Source organism: Lolium rigidum, chromosome 7, assembly GCF_022539505.1.
Source record: "Lolium rigidum isolate FL_2022 chromosome 7, APGP_CSIRO_Lrig_0.1, whole genome shotgun sequence".
NCBI classification, from domain to species: Eukaryota; Viridiplantae; Streptophyta; class Magnoliopsida; order Poales; family Poaceae; genus Lolium; species Lolium rigidum.
This window is the reverse complement of record NC_061514.1, coordinates 359,541,520-359,563,003: the sequence shown is the minus strand read 5'-3', so window position 1 is coordinate 359,563,003 and position 21,484 is coordinate 359,541,520. Positions and strand designations below refer to the sequence as shown.

Below are 21,484 nucleotides of genomic sequence, written 5' to 3'. Positions count from 1 at the left end.
TGGAACGACACGGAAAAACAGGCGGCGAAGAAAAAATCTATTTAGGGTTTTTCCGGGTCGTTACATACTCCCTCCTCCTTCTTCTCCTGTAGCGCTTACGGCGAAGCCCTGCCGGAGATCTCCACCACCACCGACACCACGCCATCGTGCTGTCGGGATTCCGAGGAGGATCTACTACATCCGCTGCCCGCTAGAACGGGGAGAAGGACGTCGTCATCAACACCGAAAGTGTGACCGAGTGCGGAGGTGCTGCCCGATTGTGGCACCGTCAAGATCTTCTACGCGCTTTGGAAAGCGGCAAGTGATCGACTACATCAACCACGAGATCTAATCGCGTAGGCTTTGGAATCTTCGACGGTTGGTCTCACATACATCTCGTTGCTACCATCTACTAGATTAGATCTTGGCTTGTTATTCGTTCTTGCGGTAGGAAATTTTTTGTTTTCTATGCTACGAATCCCATCATACTAGGTGGTTGGGAGGGAGATCTACGAGGGGGCCTGTGGGACCTCTTGCTTCCTCCTTCGGATTCTCCGCGTCCTTCCCTTTGCTAACTCCGGCTTCGGTGGCTACCTTCTCCATGGTGGCGGTCGCCTCCGTCATTCCGGCTTGTGCGGGGCTCAGGCTCACGTTCTTCGTTCCTGCTCCGACGAGGTTCCGGCTCACGCTCCGCATTCCGATTCCTCTGAGGGACCACGTTGCCGCGGATGTTGATTCCGCCAGGCCCATGGGGTCTGGTGGTTCCGACTGGACTACGACGGCGAGGAGGCGGAGGAGGTGGCTGGGGCCGCGGCGGAGGTGATGGGTTCCGGTACTTTCCCTTCCAGTGTACATCGGATCCTTTCCATTCTTTGGGTCCGTCGGAGGTGTTTTCGAGGGTACCGAGATTGGATTTGGATGTTCTCTGGTTCTCCTTCTGCGCTCTATGGATCCGGTGCGCGATTCATCGTCGCGGCGAAGCCTTCCGGAAGCGTCCTTCTGCGCTGTGGATACACAGTGTTCTGGGTTGGATTCCAACCGGCGCGAAGTGTCTGCCTTACTCTGTTGCTTTATTGCTGAGGCTACCAGTGTGCGGAGGTGTGCGATGTTGATTTCTTCGTCTTGTTTCGCCAAGATTTCTGCGGCCTTCTTCATATTGTCCTTGGGAGTGGCAAGTGGCTGCTGGTTTGAGGGGGTTGCCAAGTTTATCTTTCGGGGGCCAATGGCCTCCCGTCGGATTCTATCTGCCTCTTTATCAGCGCCCTCCATCATGGTTTCCCATTGTGCTTGGAGTTTCTTAGCCTATGCCAAACATTTTGCGGCTTCGCGTTCTCTCTTGAGGAAGTTTTCCATTACTTCGCCTGCTTCGTACCTTTCCTCCATGATTGCTGCCGCAGTGTTGGCAATTACCTTGGCGGTGCTTAGCATCTCCTTTCTTGTTGCTTCTAGAGCTTCAGGATTTGCAGCGTCATCCGGAGTTATGGGTTTGTTGAGAATTTCCGAGTGTGCAATAGCACCCCGGCCTGCCTGTTCGACGAGCTCTTCCGCGGACAGATATTCCTGGCTCCTGGAAACGTGTCCTTCTCCGGAATCCGGCACGACGCGATAACGAGGACGCGTGGGTGGAGTCTCCGAAGTGGAAGGGCCTAGGAGTCCGACGTCTGTTGGAGTTTCTTCCTCATCAGCGTCCTGCTCCAGCCCAATTATGGTCGCAAGGACCTGCTTAGGCGGAGCGGATTCTGCTTCGGCTTCCTCTTCATCTTCTAACTCCTTCAGAGCTTTGTTGTAATCCTCTGTGTTCATGGTTGAAATATCATCTGAGGTTGGGCTCAGATTGCCCAGGATTGATTCCTCTTTGTTTTCGGCATCCTCTTGCTGATCCGGAGCGTCGCTGTCTCCGGTAGCCTCAACCTGCATGGGTCCGGCTCCTTCCTGAGGAGAGGCGGTTCCTGCGGTATGTGCGAGGAAGTGCACGAAGTGGCACCTTTGCTTCTCTAACACCTGGGAGATCCAGGCGGATTTGCATTGGTCTTCCACGTAATTTCCTGCTCAGGGGCGGATTGGGTGGGCGTTGAAATTTCCAGATCTAAGGCGGAGTCTTCCGTAGGAAGCTCCTGCATCTCAGATCGGATCTTCGCGACAGCGTCCTGCTCAGCGGCGGTCGCGTCAGCATTACTTACCAGGGCATTTCTGTCGGAATCAACGGTCTCGCCGATGAAGACGTGAATGCCGCCAATTGGGACGATGGAGAGCTTGATGAGGTTGGTCCTAGCCGGAATCCAGCACTCGTCCTGAGGGACGATCGGGAAGTTTCCGGCATAAAGAACACGCCCCACAGCGATGGATTCATCGTAGCTTCCCATGGCGGAACCCTCCCGGTTCCGGCCTCCAGACGCCACTGCCCCACGGTGGGCGCCAACTGTCGTTGCCAATTCGACGGTACCTCGGAGGAGGGATCCTCACAAGGGGGAGAAGAAGTAGGGGCCATAGGGCGGAGTGTCCTCGGGACGGTGGTACGCGATTTACCCAGCTTCGGAACACCTGCACGATGACAAGACCTACTGCTGCTTGTCTGGAATTATCTGGGCGCTTTCGCGTTGTTACAATGAGTTGTGGTTGTGCCTCTAGGGCTCCCAGGATCCGGCTTGTAAAGGCGCTCGGATCTAGGGTTTACACGGAGAGTCCTAGCCGGAATACAAGTTGCCTAACTACGGAATATTACATTGCCGTGCACGTCAAGGATCCGCCTTCCATCAACGTCGTACTGGATCCGGATACTTCATGGGCCTTCACGGATCCGGCCTCCTTCGTAGGTCGGTTAGGATCCGGCTCCTTGCTCCTGGGCTGGACTTCATCCATCATGATCTACAGCAACTGGGCCGCCCGATGGGCCGCACGCCACATCACCACTTGTGGGCCACCCGGGCTTGCCGGATCTAGGCCATGCCGTTGATATATCCATAAAGTAGACCCACAATAGCCAACACCATGGAAAGAAAACAAACTTCATGATATTAACAGCCAGCAGAGCTTCGAAGCGTTCCCTCTAAAACCAAACGGCCAGATAAAAAACATGGGTGCGCACGACCGAAAACACTAAATCCAGCAATCTTCAGGCATTGACGCACAATGAATTTCGCCGGTAGGACCTTCCGGAACACGACAATCCAGCCAGCCTAGTGGGAGAAAGCTTCCGATCGATCTTCACTTGGCGCGAGAGAAACCCTAGGACAGCCACCTTTACTAGGCAGAACGGCAGCCCCCTCGACGCCGCCCGCCGGTCAACCTCATTGGCGGAAGAGGAGGCCGCCACCAACCACAGACCCGGCGATGAAACGTCCGTCGCCTCCCCCAAACCCGAAGAAGGCCACCACCGTGAGCCGCCGGGAAGGAGAGGCGCAGAGGATCCACCGGCCACCACCAGGCACGACCACGCCGCCGAAGACGCCGGATCCACGGCCGTCAGGTGCTCATTGTATCTAGTGGAGATGTGGAGAATTGATGAGAAAAGCTGGATATGAAATTCAGCCAAATGCATACTGCCATGAGCATTTGAATTAAGTGAATTAGATGTTACATTTTGAATTTGTGAATTAGATCTACATTTGCAAATTGCAAACAATGGTCTCTTGAATTGTTATCAGAATTCAGATATCTCAAGGATTTTTTGGTTCACTCTGTGATGTCTGTCAACTTATACTGCTGTACTTAGCTAATTCTCGGGGTTTATGTGCTCATTGTATCTAGTGGAGATGTGGAGCACAACTGGATGTGAAGCTCAGCAAAATGCATACTACTATGCATGAGGATTCGAACTGGCGAGCATAGCACGTGCAAAATCCATCTTCGCTTCACATGAGGTTCATCCCACAATGAAATAATTAGTGATTACTCCAAATCTCCAATTGTTATATGTACATTTGCTCCCTCCGAATTTTGATTAGTAAGATATTCTTCAGTGCTTATTACATCTGATCTCTTGCCAAGTTTAGATGCAGGAGAGGTGAGAGCATGTTTTGTTGAAGCATGTTTTGTTGAAACAATTGGGAATCCTTTGCCAAGTTTAGATGCAAGAGACGTGAGAGCTAAGGTGGATAAGTCAAAGTAAAAGGTTTGTGTGAAGTTTAGATGCAAGAGACGTGACCTGTGCTAATCCCAAGGTTTCGTTGCTCTGCTTAGTGCTGTACTGCTGTATCAGGTGCTTGCCACTGGTGCTTGTTTGTCTACTGTCATACACGCAAATTGCAAACAATGATGCATGTGATGTTCTCAGAATTCAGAAATCTCAAGATTATTTTGGTCCGCTTTGTGGATGTCTGTCAACTTATATATATGCTGTGCTTAGCTGATTCTTGGTGGTTATGTCTACATTGTATCAATTGGAGACGTGGAGTACTGATGAGAAGAACTGGATATGAAATCAGCAGAATGCATACTACCATGCATGAGCATTTGAACTGGCGAGCATAGCAGGTGCAAAATCCATCTTCACCTCACAATCTCACATGAGGTTCATCTCTCAATGAAATAATGTGTGGTTACTCCAAATCTCTAACTATAATATTTACAGTTGTTACCTCTGAAATTCTGTGTTCTGATTATTAAGATACTGCGGTAGCGGTACCTATTACATTTGATGATCTTGTAGTGCTTTCTGAATGATCCTATATTTCTATTCAGTACATCATTGACCAAGTTTAGATGTAGGAGAGGTGAGAGCATGTTCTCTTGAAGCGATTGGGAATATTGGGCCAAAGCTAGATAAGTCAAAGTAAAGGGTTTGCCCAAGTTCAGATGCAATGCAAGAGAGGTGAGAGCTAAGGTGGATATGTCAAAGTAAAAGGTTTGTGTCAAGTTATGACCTGTGCAAATCCCAAGGTTTCGTTGCTGTGCTTACTGCTGTACTGCTGTATCAGGTGCTTGCCAGTGGTGTAATGTTCTTGGCACAAAAGTGCAATGCTTCTCCAACATGTGCTCTGTTCTGTGAAAACTTAAAGTTCACAATGCTTAAAACAAAGCTATGATACTGAATCATAACTTTCATTGCCAGCAACAGATTAATTCATAATCTCATAAACAGAGCCAAATCACATTGTGTCAGTTCACTCCTTGCTAATGCAGACTCTCTCTTATGCATTCTGCTGGAGTTCATGGCATCAATTCTGCCACAGGACGGCCACGGGGCTCCTGACTTGGTGCTTCCTGTTCTCCCAAGTAATGTGCCCGAACTCCCATGCTCCGGCCGGCTTCACGGCGTTGCTCCGGAACTCCACCGAGTAACTCTTCTTCTCGTTCTGACGCCTGAACACCAGCGTCGTCGGCGTCACCGTCACGTTCACCCCAGCCGGCGCGGCGACGGTCGCGTTGTACGTCTCGGCCTGCGCCGACACCTTGGTCACCGTCCTCGTCAGCGTCCGGGTGCTGGTGCGGCTGTCGAACACCGCCACCAGCGACGGGTAGTTCAGGTTGCCCGCGCCGCCGGGGAGCGTCCTCGCGCACCCGCTCATGCCGGGCACGAACCGGCGCATCTGCTCCGTGGTGTAGTTCAGGGTGCACAGCAGGTCTACGTAGTCCTCCGTGCCGAGGTCGTACACCAGCCCCGGGTCCATGGCGAGCCGCGGGAGGACCAGCCCGGCGCCGGCCGCCAGCGTAGTCGCGTCGTCGCAGGTCATGTCGTCCACGCCGTAGTTGCTGCGGTAGCCGACGCCGTTGTCGAGGATGCGCCTGCCGTTCTTGTCGAGCGGCGTCGCGGTCGTCATCAGCGCCGACCGCACCATGGCAGGGGTCCAGTCGCCGTGCCTCTTCTTGATCAGCGCCGCGGCGCCGGCCACGTGCGGGCACGCCATGGACGTGCCGGAGACGATGTTGTACTCCACCCTCCTGTCGTCCTCCCACGCCGGCGACGGCGGCGCGTCGCCCGACCACGCGGCGAGGATGTTCACGCCCGGCGCGACCACGTCGGGCTTCATGATCTCGGCCACCACCGAGTTCGGGCCGCGAGACGAGAACCCCGCCACCATCGGCGCCCGGTTCTCGCCGGTCACCGTGTCGCAGGAGAAGCCGAACGAGGCGACCGGGTACGGCACGGACGACATGTAGGCGTCCAGCTTCGTGCGCCCTATGTAGCTGAGGGTGAGGCCGGGGAGAGTGAACGCTCGGGCGGTCACCGCGTCCCGGAACCGTGCCTCGCTTTGCACGCCGACTATGCCGGCTCCACCCGCTCTCTGCGCGTAGATGCCGCTCTCGACGTAGTTGCGTTCGACCTTGCACACAAGAACCTTTCCCGTGACGTTGTCGGGTATCATGCCATACTTGTCGCAGGAGCTGTACACGAGCGGCACCATGTTCGTGCCTCCTTGGGCCTCCACGGGGTACAGGGACTGGCCTGTGACGACCGCCCCGTTGCCGAGCTTGAGCGTCGCCGGGAACACCCGGTCCGTGGTGGCCGCTCCTACGGTGGTCATCCACGGAGCCACGTTGCCGACGCTCGACGCCTCCGGGCCCATGTTGCCTCCCGCGAGGACGACGAAGACGCCCCTTTGCTCGGCGCCGAACATGGCGACGGCGACGACGTCGTTGTAGAAGGGTGGGTTTTCGTACCTACTTACGAGGGACATGGAGATCACGTCCACGCCGTCGCTGACGGCGGCGTCAATCGCAGCCACAATGCTGGACTCGGTACATCCATTCGCCTCGCACGCCTTGTACATGGCGATCCGTGCTCTGGGCGCCACGCCGCGAGCGGTGCCGCGCGAGAACCCGAATAGGCTGGCGCCACGTACCTCCGATCCGGCGGCTGTGCCGGAAACGTGGGTGCCGTGGCCGACCTTGTCCCTTGGGGTGAGAGCGCCACCAGGCTCGGCGGCGAAGACTTTGGCACCGACCAGCTTGTTGTTGCACAAGCTGGCGTTGAAGCCCTCAGCGCCGACGCACGTGCCCTTCCAGGTGGACCGCACGGGGCCGAGACCGGTGTCGTTGAAGCTGGCGCTCTCCGGCCAGATGCCGGAGTCGATGAAGCCGATGATGATGCCGTCGCCGAGCTCCGAGTCCGGCCACGCGCCGAAGTCCTCGTGGAGGCCCATGAACCCAGGCGATCTCGTCGTCTGGGTGTAGCGCATCCTGCTCCTGTATACGCCGGACACGCCAAGGGTGCTCGACATGCGCCGGGACTCCTCCTCCGTGAGGCGCACAGCGAAGCCGTGCATCACCGTGCCGTAGGTGTGCAGGAGGCGACTGGAGGAGTTCATGGCGGCACGGGGCGAGTGAGTGGCCACCATGGAACTGTACCACCGCTCGAGGGTGGCGAACTGGGACGGCTTGGCCAGGTGGTTGGTCTGGATGATGTAGGTGTGGGAGCTCGAAGGAAGAGGCTTCTGCTCGGCAGTGGCATCCTTGGGCTTCTGGATGGTGGATGAGTGCGTGGGCTGAGCAAGGAGGAGAACTAGCAAAGTGCAGTGCCAGAGGACTGAGAGTGTGGAAGCCATTGTTGGAGCTTGTGTGTGAGCTCGTGGTGGAAGAATGCATGTGTGTGGTTATGGCTTTTATAGAGAGCTTGAGCTCGGTTGGGCAACTTGTGAACGCCACGATCAAGAATTTACAATTTCTATGCAATCTCAAGATGGCACTGTGTAAGACTTTGCTAAGAGAACAAATTTACACACCTTCTGTGCTTGGGCTGATCCTATTTTGTCAAAGTGTGTAACTGAAGAGAAGTTCTAGGGATGTGCGTAATTGATGGACTATTCTTGGGCTGATCCTTTTGTTTGTCAAATGTAGTATAAATTTAACTACTCTTGCTTACAAGATAGAATCCCCTAGTTTCATACTGTGTATTTTTGTGATTCATATGAAGCACTACTTGCAAGGAGAAATTGCCACGGTTAATAATGGTGTGTTTTTTGGTAACCAATGTGAAGTACTTTGCTAGGAGAACAAATTTATACACCTTCTCGGCTTGGGATGATCCGTTGTTTGTCAAAGTATGTAACTGAAGAGGGATGTGTGGAATAATGGATAACATACAGTATAAATTTAACGATTCTTGCTTACAAGATAGACTCCCCCAGTTTCATACTATATTTTTTTGTGATTAATATGAAACAGGACTTGCAGGAAAAATTGTCACGGTTCAAGACTTTGTTAGGAGAACAAATTTACACACCTTCTGGGCTTGGCATCCTTTGTTTGTCAAAGAATGTAACTGAAGAGAAGTTACAGGGATGTGCCTAAGTTGATGGACAACAAATGCAGTACAAATGCCAGTGCTATGTTTTTTTGTCATCCAAGGAGATATTATCACGATTAATAATGATGTTTCTTTTGTAACCAATGTAAAGTATTCTCACTTTCCCCATGGTAAAAGTACTTTGCTTACTGGTCATTACTTCGGTGTAGGCATGCTAATTGCTGAAGCTTCCACTCCACGATTTGCTTGCATGACATATTTAGCTATCATCTATTCACCTTGAGTACAGAAGCAAGATGTGGCGTCTCTCCAGCATTGGCACAGCTAGTGGAGGCTAAATGTGGCTCTGAAACAAAATTATTGACAACTGATTTTGTGTGTAGCAAGCAGGACAGAAAAGGCACATGGATGCTGAATGCAAACAAAACGAAACAGAATTTCAAAAGATGAGGAAGGGATGAAACGGCCTCCACTATCCTTCTTTTCTTAAAACTCAACTGGTACTGTCCCCTGCCTGCTTGTTTCTTCTGAGAGACGCACCATTTAAAGACGACAATGAACATGCAAGCGCACATTTTCAGTTAACATCCTAGCTTTGTATGAGGCATGAAACCAACTACTTAAATATGTGATTGAGTAGCACAGAAGCTGTCTATTATGGAGCCAACAGTTCATATTTTTTACTAGAGCTCCTTGCCACATTCACAAAGAGAAATACTCCTTGCCAAATTTACAACAGTATGATATTTGAGCGTCAGTGGCTGTGCACTGAACCCTGACGACCATATGTGACTCTGATTTTTTGCACCCTCAGGTACAATGGAGAAACAAAACTTACGGCACCGAAGGGATAAGAAAAAGGAATCAAATGCTTTGCACATTCCAACGAGTTATTTGCTGTACAGGAATTACAGTCCTGCTGTTGCATCTCTATTCGCTCTTGGTGGATAATCTGTATATAATTACCCTTCCACATTTCAGGTTCATCGCTCTACATACAATGATTACATACATACACTGACAACACTGAACTAATATACATTTACATATCTCTTGCTGTGCCCTATGTAATCCTTTTGACACTCCCAAAAAATTGGATGCACAGGTTTGGCGATCGAGTTTTTCATCACCACCATCTCACCTGCCTTGTGGTTACGAGAGAAAGAACCACGAAATCATCTTCTCTCCAGCCATTTCTTGATTTCTTCCACTTGTGCAATGGCATGCAAATGTGAGCAAATGATCTCACCTCATAGGTTCTGCATTCACTTGGAGCTCTTCTTCCCCCACCATCTTTTCCGAGATTTCTCATCCTGACTGCTGACCTTCTGAAGGTTTGCCTTCGTCTCCTTCAATCGAGATTTGTAATCTTTCTTCCATGTAGCAAAGCGGTCCCTCAGCTTCCTGAGTTCATCATCCGGATTCATATTTGAGCCAATCTGTCCAGACTTAACGGCAACAAGGAAGCCAGCATCATCATCAAACACCTGCCGCCTATCCTCAAACTCCTTTGCTAGGTGATTCACAGCATTTATCCTCCTATCTGAGTTTCCTGACACCACTCTAGCTTCAGGGTTGTGGTTTTGATATTTCAACTCTGTCCCCTCCGGGGTATGAGTCCCTGTGGACATTGTTTCTTCAGAGTCATATTGAGCAAGTGTTGGAGTGGTATCAGCCCGAGCCGCTCGGGTGACCATGTCATCAGCAACTAGGCTCTTCTTAGCAGCCACAAGACTCAACTGAAAGGAATACAAGAGGATCATATCAACATGAATGCATCAGTGCAGGAAAACATTATTGGGTGGAACGGAATTATAAGCTACTCTTCTCTAATATCCAAATATTCAAACATCGACATTACCTTGCTGGGGGTGACACATGATTTGGCTCGATGCAACTATCTTTAGTTGAAGGCTTGTTTGACACAACATTCGTGAATATTTCAAATTTCATCACAAAGAGGCATGTTGTAGTACAACAGAATATGTTGTCATTTTCTCTTAACAGATAAGTTGAGCAAGGGTATAAATGAAGATGTTGACACATTATTTCACTCAATGCAACTATTATTTTGTCGAAGGCTTGTTTGACACAACATTCGTGAATATTAACCTTCATCACACGAGGCATGTTGAATTACAGCAGTATATGTTGTCATTCTTTTGACACATAAATTTCATGTTTTAGAAGATGTTGAGCAAGGGTATAATATAAATGAAAATACATGCTACAAGGAGATTTCACCACAGAAGTTTACCTGCAGAGAAGAGAGCTGTTTCTTCCATGCCTCTTCCATAGATTTCATTTTGACCTCATATTCTGACCACTTATTCTCGTACTGTTCCAACTGTTGCTTCAGCATTGCATTTTCTTCCTCTTTGTCTCGCAATAAAGCCTCAGCTTTTGAAACACGTCCCTGGAGATCTGTGACAACTGGTTGGCGATGATACTCTCCATTCATTTCCTGCCATGGGATGCAAATCATTAAAAAGTATCAAACCTTTGACAACTCAGCCAGTAGAAAGTTAAATGCATTCAGTAGCTTGGAAACTTTAGACCATAAAATTTGTAGTTGGATAATTCACCCAGTGGATATTTTCAGTAGATCTTTGTTAGTTATTAGGTAAAATAAAGTACTACTCATCCAGTACTCGATAAAAATGGTATGCAATAGCAGCCAGGGTCTTGCGAGATTTAGAATATATAAAAGTATAGAAGTCTAATTACATAGGACTCACATTGCATAACCCTGCTTGTGAAATGGTCTTCTTTACATCCCTTTTAGCTTTGCTGTGAATGACCTTTGATTCCCGTTCTTCCTGCAAGCACTTAAATTTCCTCCTGGCCAGGCACCCACGCATCACTGCAGAAACATTAGGGAAGTAGATGATTAGATGAATACAATTATATAGCTCAATATTCTACTGCTAGGCCTCTGTAGATTACCAGACTGTAGAAGAACAATATTTTTAAGTTGACCAGTAAGCATGGTAGCTGCAAGTCGACGCCTAGTGTACTTCTGTATGAGAACGGCTGCTCTCCATCTCTTGAAAAGATTATCAAACCGAACTCTTGCCTTCTCACCTCTTACGACTGTACGTTGGCAAAGGTAAAAAAGGTAAATGCAATATCGAAGAATGAGCTGATAAACAGAGCAAGGAAAAAAATGTCTCAGTTTGCACATGCTATAAGGTGTTTTCGTTAGGAATATTACATGACTGCAAAGTCGTTGCTCCTTTCTTCAGCTTGTGGTATTCTTGTCGAGTATGCAACCCACGGAAGTTCTTCTGAATCCGAAGGGCTCCATGCAGCATCCTGTTTTTAGCATTTTCCAGAGCAGCAACCTACAAAATTATCAACCAGAATGACAAACATCCATATACCTGAATAGATAATCATTAGAAAGTAAATTTTACTATGGTATACCAAAAATATTACTGATCTTGTATATTAAATTGAATACTTGAGCGCATGATGAAAAATGTTAGTATGCTTGTTATACCTGTCCTGTACGAACAAACAATTTTGTGTAGCCAACTTGATACATTTCTGGGGGTATATTGAATTGTTGTAATACTGCAACTGAAATGCTCAGCGGATTCTGAGACGCGATAGAATGAGAGAGGAGAAACCCATATCTGCAGATTTAAAAAAAAAAAAGATGAAACTTGGAAGTCAGCTGGCAAGCTAGTGTCGAACAAAATAAAGATGTATAATCATGAAGACTAGCTCTGTGTTTCCGGCAAAAGAGAGACTAGCTCGGCAAACTAGCAACCTTTCAGCAAACTGTTGGTGAGTCATCCGCGTTGGATAGCCTGCCCTTGATATCCGCACAACTTCAAGCACCCCACAGCACTTAAGCTGGTGCAAGACAAGATCATGTTCAAATTGCCTTGGACGTTGTTTGTTATTTGGCTGGATGCATCGAATGAAATGAGGAGTTGTATTCTCCAACTGCTGCATGAGCTTGAATAGTTGAGCCTGTATATAAGAGAGAGTATCGAGATTGTTACATGTAAAACCATATTTTCAGCAAGCAACATCAAAAAAGATGTTACCACAAAGAAGAGTGCAAATTATAGAACTGGGAGGAAATAAATAGAGAACTAGAGAAGCATAAAAGCATTCTCAAACGAAATCATCTGATCAAATGAATAGATGGTGAATACCTTAAATTTGGTCACGACGCTTTGTTTTTGTGAATCAATTACAAAGTGGCGCGACAAACTTGATTTATTCTGAGAGTCAGCAATCATGACAGATGCAAAATCTTTTGGAAGATCACTTTTGCATGAAGAGAGTAGTTGAATTGACTCTGAGTGCAATGGATCTCTATTCTTCTCCAAGAACCCAGTCGTATCATATGTAACCTAGAACCACAGTGTGTACAATTATCAAGTAGCATATAGAGAGCTTCCACACTAAACGAATTAACCGATGGGTTCAACAGGCCAAGCGCACAAATGGAGAAAATATCAAATATGTATTTGAAGACCACCAACCTCTCCAGCATAATGACAAATCTTAAAGGCGCCTTCTTGTTCACCCTTAAAGCCCAAGTTTCCACTCAGCTGCTGCCTAAGCTTGTTAGCTAAGGAAAGATCTGTTGCCTTTGGGAACGTAGACTCTTCATCCAGCAAAGACAATAGCCCCAGAGGTTTCTGTAACATAATAATAAAAATCATGTAAAATAGTGCACATACACATATAGAAGATGTAAACCTGTGGAACTAATATCAAAAGGTACTAATATGCCATCACCATCAAGGTATCACAGCTTCTTTAACAATTGCAGCCAAACAATTATGGAGTTTTCTTTTAGGAAAGCATGGATGCACTCTTCTTAAAGATAATTCCATCTATTCAAAATTTCTGTCACTTTTTCATTGATGATATCATTTACTTAAGTAACTCAGACATCTTGCGTCTCAAGAAATTTAGATATAGAAGTTATAAATTTCTGCACTGTGTATGACTATTGATTCATAGTGGAACTAAAAACAAGAAAAGAAAAAATTGCCACAGAAAGAAAAGTTGAATAAAGCAAATTCAGTTATAGTTTTGTCTGGACCTGTCAGGTCAGCAATTATTAACAAGTGCATATAAATGTAGTTTGAAACATTAATCGAAGTGGCTATATAGATACTGCGAGGTTATGGTCCATAAGTAAAGCAAGCCCGTGAAAAATATATACAGTATACCTTCTCAAAGAGAGACAAACAGTCAGTGTTGTCCACAAATTCCACACTGGCCCAGTCAATTCCATCATCCAGGTATTCCTGAAAGAAAAGAATTAGCATGCCTACATAGCTATGGAGTAAAAAGTACGAAACTGGGAACAAGTGAATGCATGAGGAGGTAAATGAGAACGGCACAAAACAACCTTACAATTTTACAATACAAAAACTAACACAAGGTACATGATCTTATAATAACTGAGAATTCAGACAGTTGGGCTCCATCATTAGTAAAATGCAAATCACGTCCAGTGTTCGACTAATAGGATATCCATTATGAATTTAATCAGTCAAGATTAGTGCATTAACTTGGTCCATCCACATTCTTCTTCTCACCTATGTTTCATCCCCCAATTCCCTACGCCATGGCATCCTGCCATCCTCATGGCCATGGGCGGAGCGTAGTGGATACAGGGTCATGGCTTGTCCTTACTTCTGACTAATTCATTTAGATTATGTATTAGTTTGCGTGCATATAGTGATTTTGTTTGTATCATTTGCATCTGTAAGAAGATCCCGATACTGAAATGCCTGGCTTGAGGTTAGGCCCCTACCACATTCTTCTCACCTATGTTACATTCCCCAATTCCCTACGCCGTGGCATCCTGCCATCCTCATGGCCATGGGTGGAGCGTAGTGGAGACCATACAGGGTCATGGCCTGTCCTTACTTCTGACTATTTTATTTAGATTATGTATTAGTTTGCGTGCATATAGTGATTTTTTTGTGTCATTTGGGGGAAGACTTAGGTAGGATCAAGTTTCAGATGGGATCTATAAGAAATTTTTTTTTAAGACAAAACATGTTCAAATATTCTGGAAAAAAATGACAACACACATGTGTGTTACATATGCAAGGTCAAAAAAATTCAGCTTCAAATTCGACATTAGAGAACCAAAAAAAAAAAATTGGGTGTGAATAGTGTGAAATCTTATTCAACCAGATCTGCCACTATTCATAGTCCAATTTATCTTTTTTGTTTCTCCAAGTGTAGACCAAATTTTGAGCTGAAACTTTTTGGAGTTGTAAACACAGCCCATAGAAATGTTTGTTATATATTATTTTCAGATTTTTTGCATTTTTAGAATATGTTTTCTGTGGGTTGATCCTATGATTCCACCTAATAAGGAGATCCTATACAAGTCTCTCCCGTGTCATTTGCATTTATACGAAGATCCCGATACTGAAATGCCTGGCTTTAGGTTAGGCCCCTACCAACCATCCTCACCAGACACCAGGGGAAGGAGGGACGCTGGAGTCCAATGTAGTAATTTCGGTAAGTGTAAACAAGCCAGGCTCGAGCTCGATTTATATTCCGAACAAAGAAATTAGCTCGAGCTTGGCTCGCGAGACAATAACTAGGATCGAGCTCAGCTCACCGAAGGCCTGCAAGCTTTGCCGAGCCTTGCCTGATATAAAAATTGTATTTTATTTCCTGCGCAGTGCCAGGAGAGCAAGCACATGCCTTCCTGATCATTTCACAAGCCTTTCTTATAGATCGCGCTCCTGCTGAAACTTTGTATAGCAAGCTAGGTGGTACAAAAGAGTGCACTTGTGCTACAGCCCGCAGTTGAATAAAAATATTGGCCGTACAAGGCTGCTAAGAGGTTTCACAAGCCAGCGCATTTAATATGCAGCAATGGTGGACCAAAAGCTAGGCTTGTTAATCATAGTTATGCTTAGTTTTTTTTGGAAGATGGGCATGTGGATCGTATTTGTAGCACTAGACTATTTAAGGAGGAATGGTGTGGAGGTGTCAGCGATGGTTGCATCATTGTATGCTTTGCCGAGCATCACCGAACAGTTCGAGCTCGGCTCTTCCAAGCTCGCGAGCTTTTCCTTGGGTTTGAGTCCGGCTAGTCAAGAATCTGAGCTGAGCTTTTACCGCGTCGAACTCAAACTGTTTGTCAAGCCCAAAACTTTTTTGACAGGCCTAATTTCGGCCCACTAACTGGTGATGACCCGGAGCTTTAGTTTGGTTCAATGTGGGTGTCTAATTTGGTGTTGACAGCTTTCCCTAAGAAAACACTAGGTTCTCACGAAATAAGGTGTTAGTAGCAGATTTAATAAGCAAACTGGCCCCTGCTTGACTTTACGTCATGCTCCACCACTGCTCATGGTGCTAGTTACCTAGTTTACCGCTATATCCAGAAGGCCAGAACTTGCAGGCCCAGCAGATATCAACTGTGTCCTGTGGTTTTTTAGCCTTTTGTCTTTCCTGAACCAGATCGAGCATATCTGTTCCCTACATCTTAGATAATAACCAAGTTTACCATTTCCTCACCATACCATACAATAAAATTCAGGGTTAGCTATTTTTCCTAATCAGAGTAGGTACAATCATGGCCTGCTACTGCTGGGGTTTGTTAGACTAGCTTCAAGTACTTTGACATCGTTTCTATTCAGGAAAGCATAGAGGCATTCAGATTCTCAGAAGACAAGACATAAAACAAATAGTATCGGATACTGTAATCGCACAAGAGCATGCACATCTAACATGACTTTGTAAATCAACTTCAGCATGACCAAATGCCCCAGTTATGATTATGTCGGGAAGTTTATAGGGTCACTTACATCTTTAGCAGCACTGAGGGCTCAATGTATCCTAACACTAGTTTACAAGAAATTGTTTGCACCAATTAAATTAAAACAGAAAAATAACTGAGGCAAGTGTTAAAAGTTACCTCCTGTTCCAGTTTGAATAGATGTCGGTTAAAATGCTGTTGCAGCCTTTCGTTGGCATAATTTATACAGAACTGCTCAAAGCCATTTTTCTGCAAGGGTATAACTAAATGTCATCTGAGGAACTCCCAAGCAAAAAAAACTTTTTTCAATAAAATTCAATGAACTCCATACACTGAAAGATTCGAAGCCATATATATCTAAAATACTTATGGATCTCCGTGTATGTTGCCTCCCCGTTCCAAGCGAATGGTTAATTTGTTCAACAATCCAGTCAAATAGATGGGCATAGATCGACTTTGCTAGAGCATCCCTTGCATCAATGGCCTAGAGGAAAACCAAGAAGAAGAAAACAGTAAGAAACAGCTGACCCGTAGTCCCAGGTAGATAAATTTCCAAACCAATGCTCAACCTGGGTCAACGTCAGCCTTTGAACAATATTTTCCTTTCCAGCTTGAATTTTACGAGTTGACAGAGCAATCACCAGTTGAGGAACACTGCAACCTAACAGCTTTGCTGCATTAGATAACCCTGTGAAAACATCAAACAGTGAGAAACAATAGTTATTCAGTGAACTCCATGAAAATCAACTGACAACAATAGCAACTTTTTCTACAAATACAGAACTAAATTTTGGGATATTTCTACAGGATATACCAGAACAAAAAAAAATATGGAAGGTAATGGGTTCTTTATACAAAGAGGAGTAGATCCGCAAATGGGAGACTGGTACCTTCATTTGAATCAACTTCCACATGGTTTTCGTTGTCTATCACAGAGAATGAAATGTTTCCCAGCCACAAGACAACTGCAAGCATAGAAAATAATTCCATTTGGTTTTCCCCAGATATTTGAACAATATCCAACGCACTCTGCAAAATGGAAAAAAAATAGACATGAATAACAAATCATGATAATAGCCGAAGTTTTGGCAGAAACATGTTTGATTTGTGGCAACATTACCAGTAACGATGAAAACCTTTTAGCATCATCAACACCATCAATTCTCAAGCAAGCGCTCTGCTTCAAGTAATTGTAGTAATCGGCGTCTCTCAGAAACAATTTTTCTGCAACAGCACATACATATAGCAGATTAAAAATGACAGGGGATGTTGTAGCATATATGTATTCTCAGTTATGGATGTGTGGTTACTTCTATGAAGAGGAGAAGCTCCAGAACACAGCTGATAGAAAATATGATATGATCTCTCTCCTGGTGCCCTTCGAACCACCCTCGACTGCACAAGCAAGATATAAGAGATTACACCTTTCAGAAATACTCAAATGGAGTTTTGGAAATGTCTGAAACTAGTGTACCTTCTCAAGCAGGACTGTTCCATGAGATTCAGTTAGATGAACATACATCATACATGCCCAAAGAAACAAGTTAGCACGAAGTTGGCGATATTGTCACTGGCCATATCAACAACAAATGGTACAAAAAGGCTTACATGTTTGGATTTTAGCACCAGACATCTTCCCGGTTTCAGAAAAGTGTATTTCAGTAAGCTTACCCTGTATAAAAATCATGAAGTTGTCAGAAGAATTACTTAAGAATGATGAATTGACAACAATGTTACTTAAGATGAACTCACGAATCGGCTCGAATTATCATTTCTAGATGTTTTTGCATTCCCTAATGCTTCCAGAATAACATTGGTCTGTAGAACCTCAGACTCCATACCATTAGCGCCCCCTAGAGCAGCCAAATACTGCATAGCAATTTTAGCTGTTTCAGTTTTTCCTGCTCCACTTTCACCACTGAGATAAGACAAACATCAGAGAGACCATGTTAAAATTGCGCAACCCAGAGCTTTGTGATTACTACTAGAGAATGTACAGTAGAGCATTCTAACCTTATTATTATAGATTGGTTTATGCCATCTGCAGGATATCATCAGTTGCATTAGAAGATATATCTTGCAAATAAATTCTATTGAACTGACTACGTTTTTATAACACATACCTCTTAGCATTTCGTTAAAAGCTAAATCAGCGATTGCATACACATGTGGATCATTCTTGAGCTTCTGCCTGTATTGTCTGATGACATCTTTCCCGTAGAGTGGAACTTCTTTAAGTGGGTTAATGGCAATAAGAACAGGTCCTGCTTTCGTCTGCGATGACAAGAGAACACAAATGAAGAGATGCTGACTGGACCATGAACAATCTAATGAGCTTGCTGGATAATGCATACATAGATAAGATCACGAGAGTATCGGAACTGCAGATTGTAAAGGACAGAAGGTCCATTAAGGTAGCTCATCTGGATTAGATCATCCACTCCATCTAGAATATCAGGGTTGGCAGGCAAAAGTCTGTCTGATGGCAGTGTCAAAACCTGCGCAAAGAAAACTTATAAGTAACAATATTACAAAAATTTACTCATAATTGTAGCGTTAAAGCAACATGACACTCACTTCACCATTAACCAGGAGTATTTCGACCTCATCTCCAGAAATTGATTGAACCTGTCCGAGTTCCCACTTTTTATCTGAAGCAGAACACCAAACACGTAGCTTCTGAAAGAAAAGAAAAAACAAATATTATTACACTGCCTCGCTTTTTCTACCATAATATCAGGTTAAAATCATCACGCGAAAAGATTTATATGAGAACTAATTCCAAGAAGTGCAAAATTGTTCTGTTTGTCCAATATATCCATATTTCTGACTTTTGAGGATCGAACTAACATGCCAAAGTACTTGACACAGAGGCTATGAACAAGCATTAAAAAGGCACTAGCTGCATCTACAGCTAATCCTGCAGAATAAGAAGTTTGTATACTTATAGGAAAATAGTAAATTCACATCAATTTCATATTGTACATACAGAAGCAGGTTGTAAGCCAATAAATTCAGCACACAAAATAAACAGATGTAAGCATCGATGTGATTAACATATCTTGGTGTAGAATATGAATCCTGAGTGAGTTCTTGCCAACATATCACACAAGTATTCAGCCTAAAATCTCAGAGAAATTGAACTTGCTCCCATATATCGTCTGTTACTTTGTACACATGAAAATAAGATAAATTACATAGATTTTACGATGAACGAGATTCTCACCTTTTGGAGGACATAGTCCATGGAATCAGTAAACACAGGCTTCCCATTTCTCTTTGCCCTTGCTGAGGAACAATAAGGAGAGGGGGGCTCCTTATTGCAGGCCACTGTATCCTTGCTCGCCTCACTGAAATTCTCAACATATGGAGACTCATCCAGTGGTTCCACAGTACGTAGCTTCCTCTTAGCCCCGAAGACGCGACCATTCACAGCCTTCCCCTCCTTGGCCTCCTGCACAGCAATCTCCTTCTTAACCTCCGGCGTCTTCTCCTTTTCAATCTCCGGCTTCTTCTCACTAAGAACTTCCGGCTTCTTCTCACTGACAACTTCCGGCTTCTTGTCAGCCATCACAGCCTCCACCACCACAGCACCTTGTTCTGCCACTCCATTCTCAAGATGAACCCTAGGAGGCGTGGGCGAGCGCCTTGCCCTGGGCAACCGGCCCCGGCACGTGGGCCGGGCTGGCAATGCCGGCGGCTCGTCCTTGGGCTGCTCGTCGCGCTTCTTTATGGTCTCGAGCAGGACCTCGAGGGAGCTCTTGGGAGCGGCTGGGACTGGCGCCATCAGGGCGGTTGCAGAGAGCATCACCGCCTGAGAAATCCAACAAGCCACAGCAGTGAGCCGCGAGGAGGGTCAGAGAGCAATACGCCAAATCCTAGAGCGGAACGCCGTAGAGACCAGGAATTCCTCCATTTCTCATCAAATCAGCGCCAGACACCAGCCCCTGACTCCACGGAAGGGGTGGAAAGCGACACAGACCCAAACCCCGAATTTCTGCAGCCAGGCACTAGAAAACCTCGAAATTCCCCAAAACAAATCTCCCGAAATCTCACGCTCCCGGCCCCGGAAATAGCAGCAGCAATCCCACGCGCCAAGAACAAATTTTTGGCGGTGCCGCGGCGAGGGACGGGGTGAAAGAAACCCGGAACTCCGGGCGATTCTTGAAGGGGGCGCCGGGGAACACGGCAGCAAAAAGGCGGGCTGCGATCTCTGGCGAAAGAAGCCGAAGCAAAGGCAAAGCCTGCTCCGAATCAAAGGGTCGGGGCGGGGCACTACCACGAGCAGCGGCAGCAGAAATCGTCCAAGAAACGCATCAAAGACAGCAGCACCACTGGATGAAAAAAACAGGATGATTTCTCCCCCCGCACGCGCTCCCGAATCAGGACGAAACCCCAAAAAAAACCCGAATTTGTTTCTCTCCGCTCCGCTCCGCTCCGCTCCCTCGGTGTTGGCTTCTCCCTCACAATTTCAAACCTCCATCCCCTCCACCATGCTTCTTCGTCTTTTTCCTCCCCCCTTTCCCCTTGATCCGTTACTTAGGCCACTGGCAAAAACTATTTAGGACAGAGGAAAATCGAATTACGGTTGTGCCCTTCCTTGCGGTCGCAGGCTGCGGTGCTGGCTGGTGGTGCTCTTGTAAATATGGAGTGATTGGAAGGGTGGTTGTGAGTGAGCTGTGGATTGGGGGCGTGCCAGTTTGGACCGTTGGATGCGAGCGGCTGTGCTCTCCGCTCCACGACTTCAGTTGGGCCGAGAGAAGTTACGCAACTGCCCCCCACTGAGATTAGTGGTCTCGCACCACCAGGTCTGGCTGCTTTGTTTCTTTGGTTGCTATTAATTTTATTAAGAGATAGAGGTATTTTGATTATTTTCCATTTTATTATGCCATGTCTAGAGGAAAAGGTAAATGGATAATTAAGTAGCTCATGTTTGGTAGGTCTTATTTGTTTGTGGTGTTTGTGTACTGTGTGGTCAATGGGGCAGAATATCAGGGCATCGCGTATTTGTCATATGTTTTGCTTAGAAAGCTTGTGCTATGGTCAATGGGTAGTCGTGCATTATGATAAGTAGATTAGTTTATACTAGAGGTTTGCCACTTCGATGAACATGGATTGGTGTGCTTACTTGTAGTGCTGCTACACATATATAATAATAAGCAATTACCCTTGAAGTTGTTGTCCATTGTCACCTCAACTCATTAGCTTTGAGAACCAAGTAGGTTTTTCCATTTTATATTACATTACAGAAAATGTAAGTCATCGTGTGGCGGAAAAATTACTAGTCAGCGATCAGCCTCACTTGAGTAATAGGGCCGAATATGCTTCGACCGGTTCCATGGCGCATTCTTCAAGCATGCGTGAACATTTTAAAGCTAGGACAAACATTAAATCTAATGGCTTAGTGTGTTATCTTTCTGTCAAATACCTATGAAAAATAGGTTGCGCTACCTTTTTGACGGAAGCCTGGCCAACTGCCTAGGTAACATGGATGTTGTGTCGATGACTGCAAGCATGGATCATCATCTCAACATTTTGCGAGGACACTCTCTTCCAAA

The 21,484-nt window shown here is 46.0% G+C and overlaps 2 protein-coding genes across 2 annotated transcripts; both read right to left on the bottom strand.

Moving 5' to 3' along the window:
• Nucleotides 1–5,135: 5,135 nt before the first annotated feature.
• Nucleotides 5,136–7,463, bottom strand: LOC124670114 (subtilisin-like protease SBT1.7). Its single transcript, XM_047206616.1, has one exon. It carries the CDS (start codon nt 7,461–7,463, stop codon nt 5,136–5,138), a length of 2,328 nt encoding a protein of 775 aa, XP_047062572.1.
• A 1,552-nt stretch (nt 7,464–9,015) lies between these two features.
• On the bottom strand, nt 9,016–19,854 carry LOC124679480 (myosin-3-like; the record flags this gene model as incomplete). Its single annotated transcript, XM_047215228.1, is given in 24 exon segments — nt 9,016–9,903; nt 10,422–10,628; nt 10,903–11,027; nt 11,111–11,257; nt 11,379–11,508; nt 11,667–11,802; nt 11,940–12,145; nt 12,334–12,534; nt 12,667–12,825; nt 13,366–13,443; nt 16,086–16,175; nt 16,258–16,410; nt 16,496–16,614; nt 16,817–16,955; nt 17,047–17,150; nt 17,237–17,321; nt 17,401–17,414; nt 17,535–17,598; nt 17,679–17,844; nt 17,940–17,967; nt 18,050–18,200; nt 18,281–18,424; nt 18,504–18,605; nt 19,153–19,854. Coding segments are annotated over 24 exon segments (3,804 nt in total). The 3' UTR covers nt 9,016–9,429.
• Between the last annotated feature and the right edge of the window lie 1,630 nt (nt 19,855–21,484).

Excerpts from the sequence above, each read along its gene's own strand:
- LOC124670114 (XM_047206616.1), bottom strand. The coding sequence starts at position 7,463 with ATGGCTTCCACACTCTCAGTCCTCTGGCACTGCACTTTGCTAGTTCTC.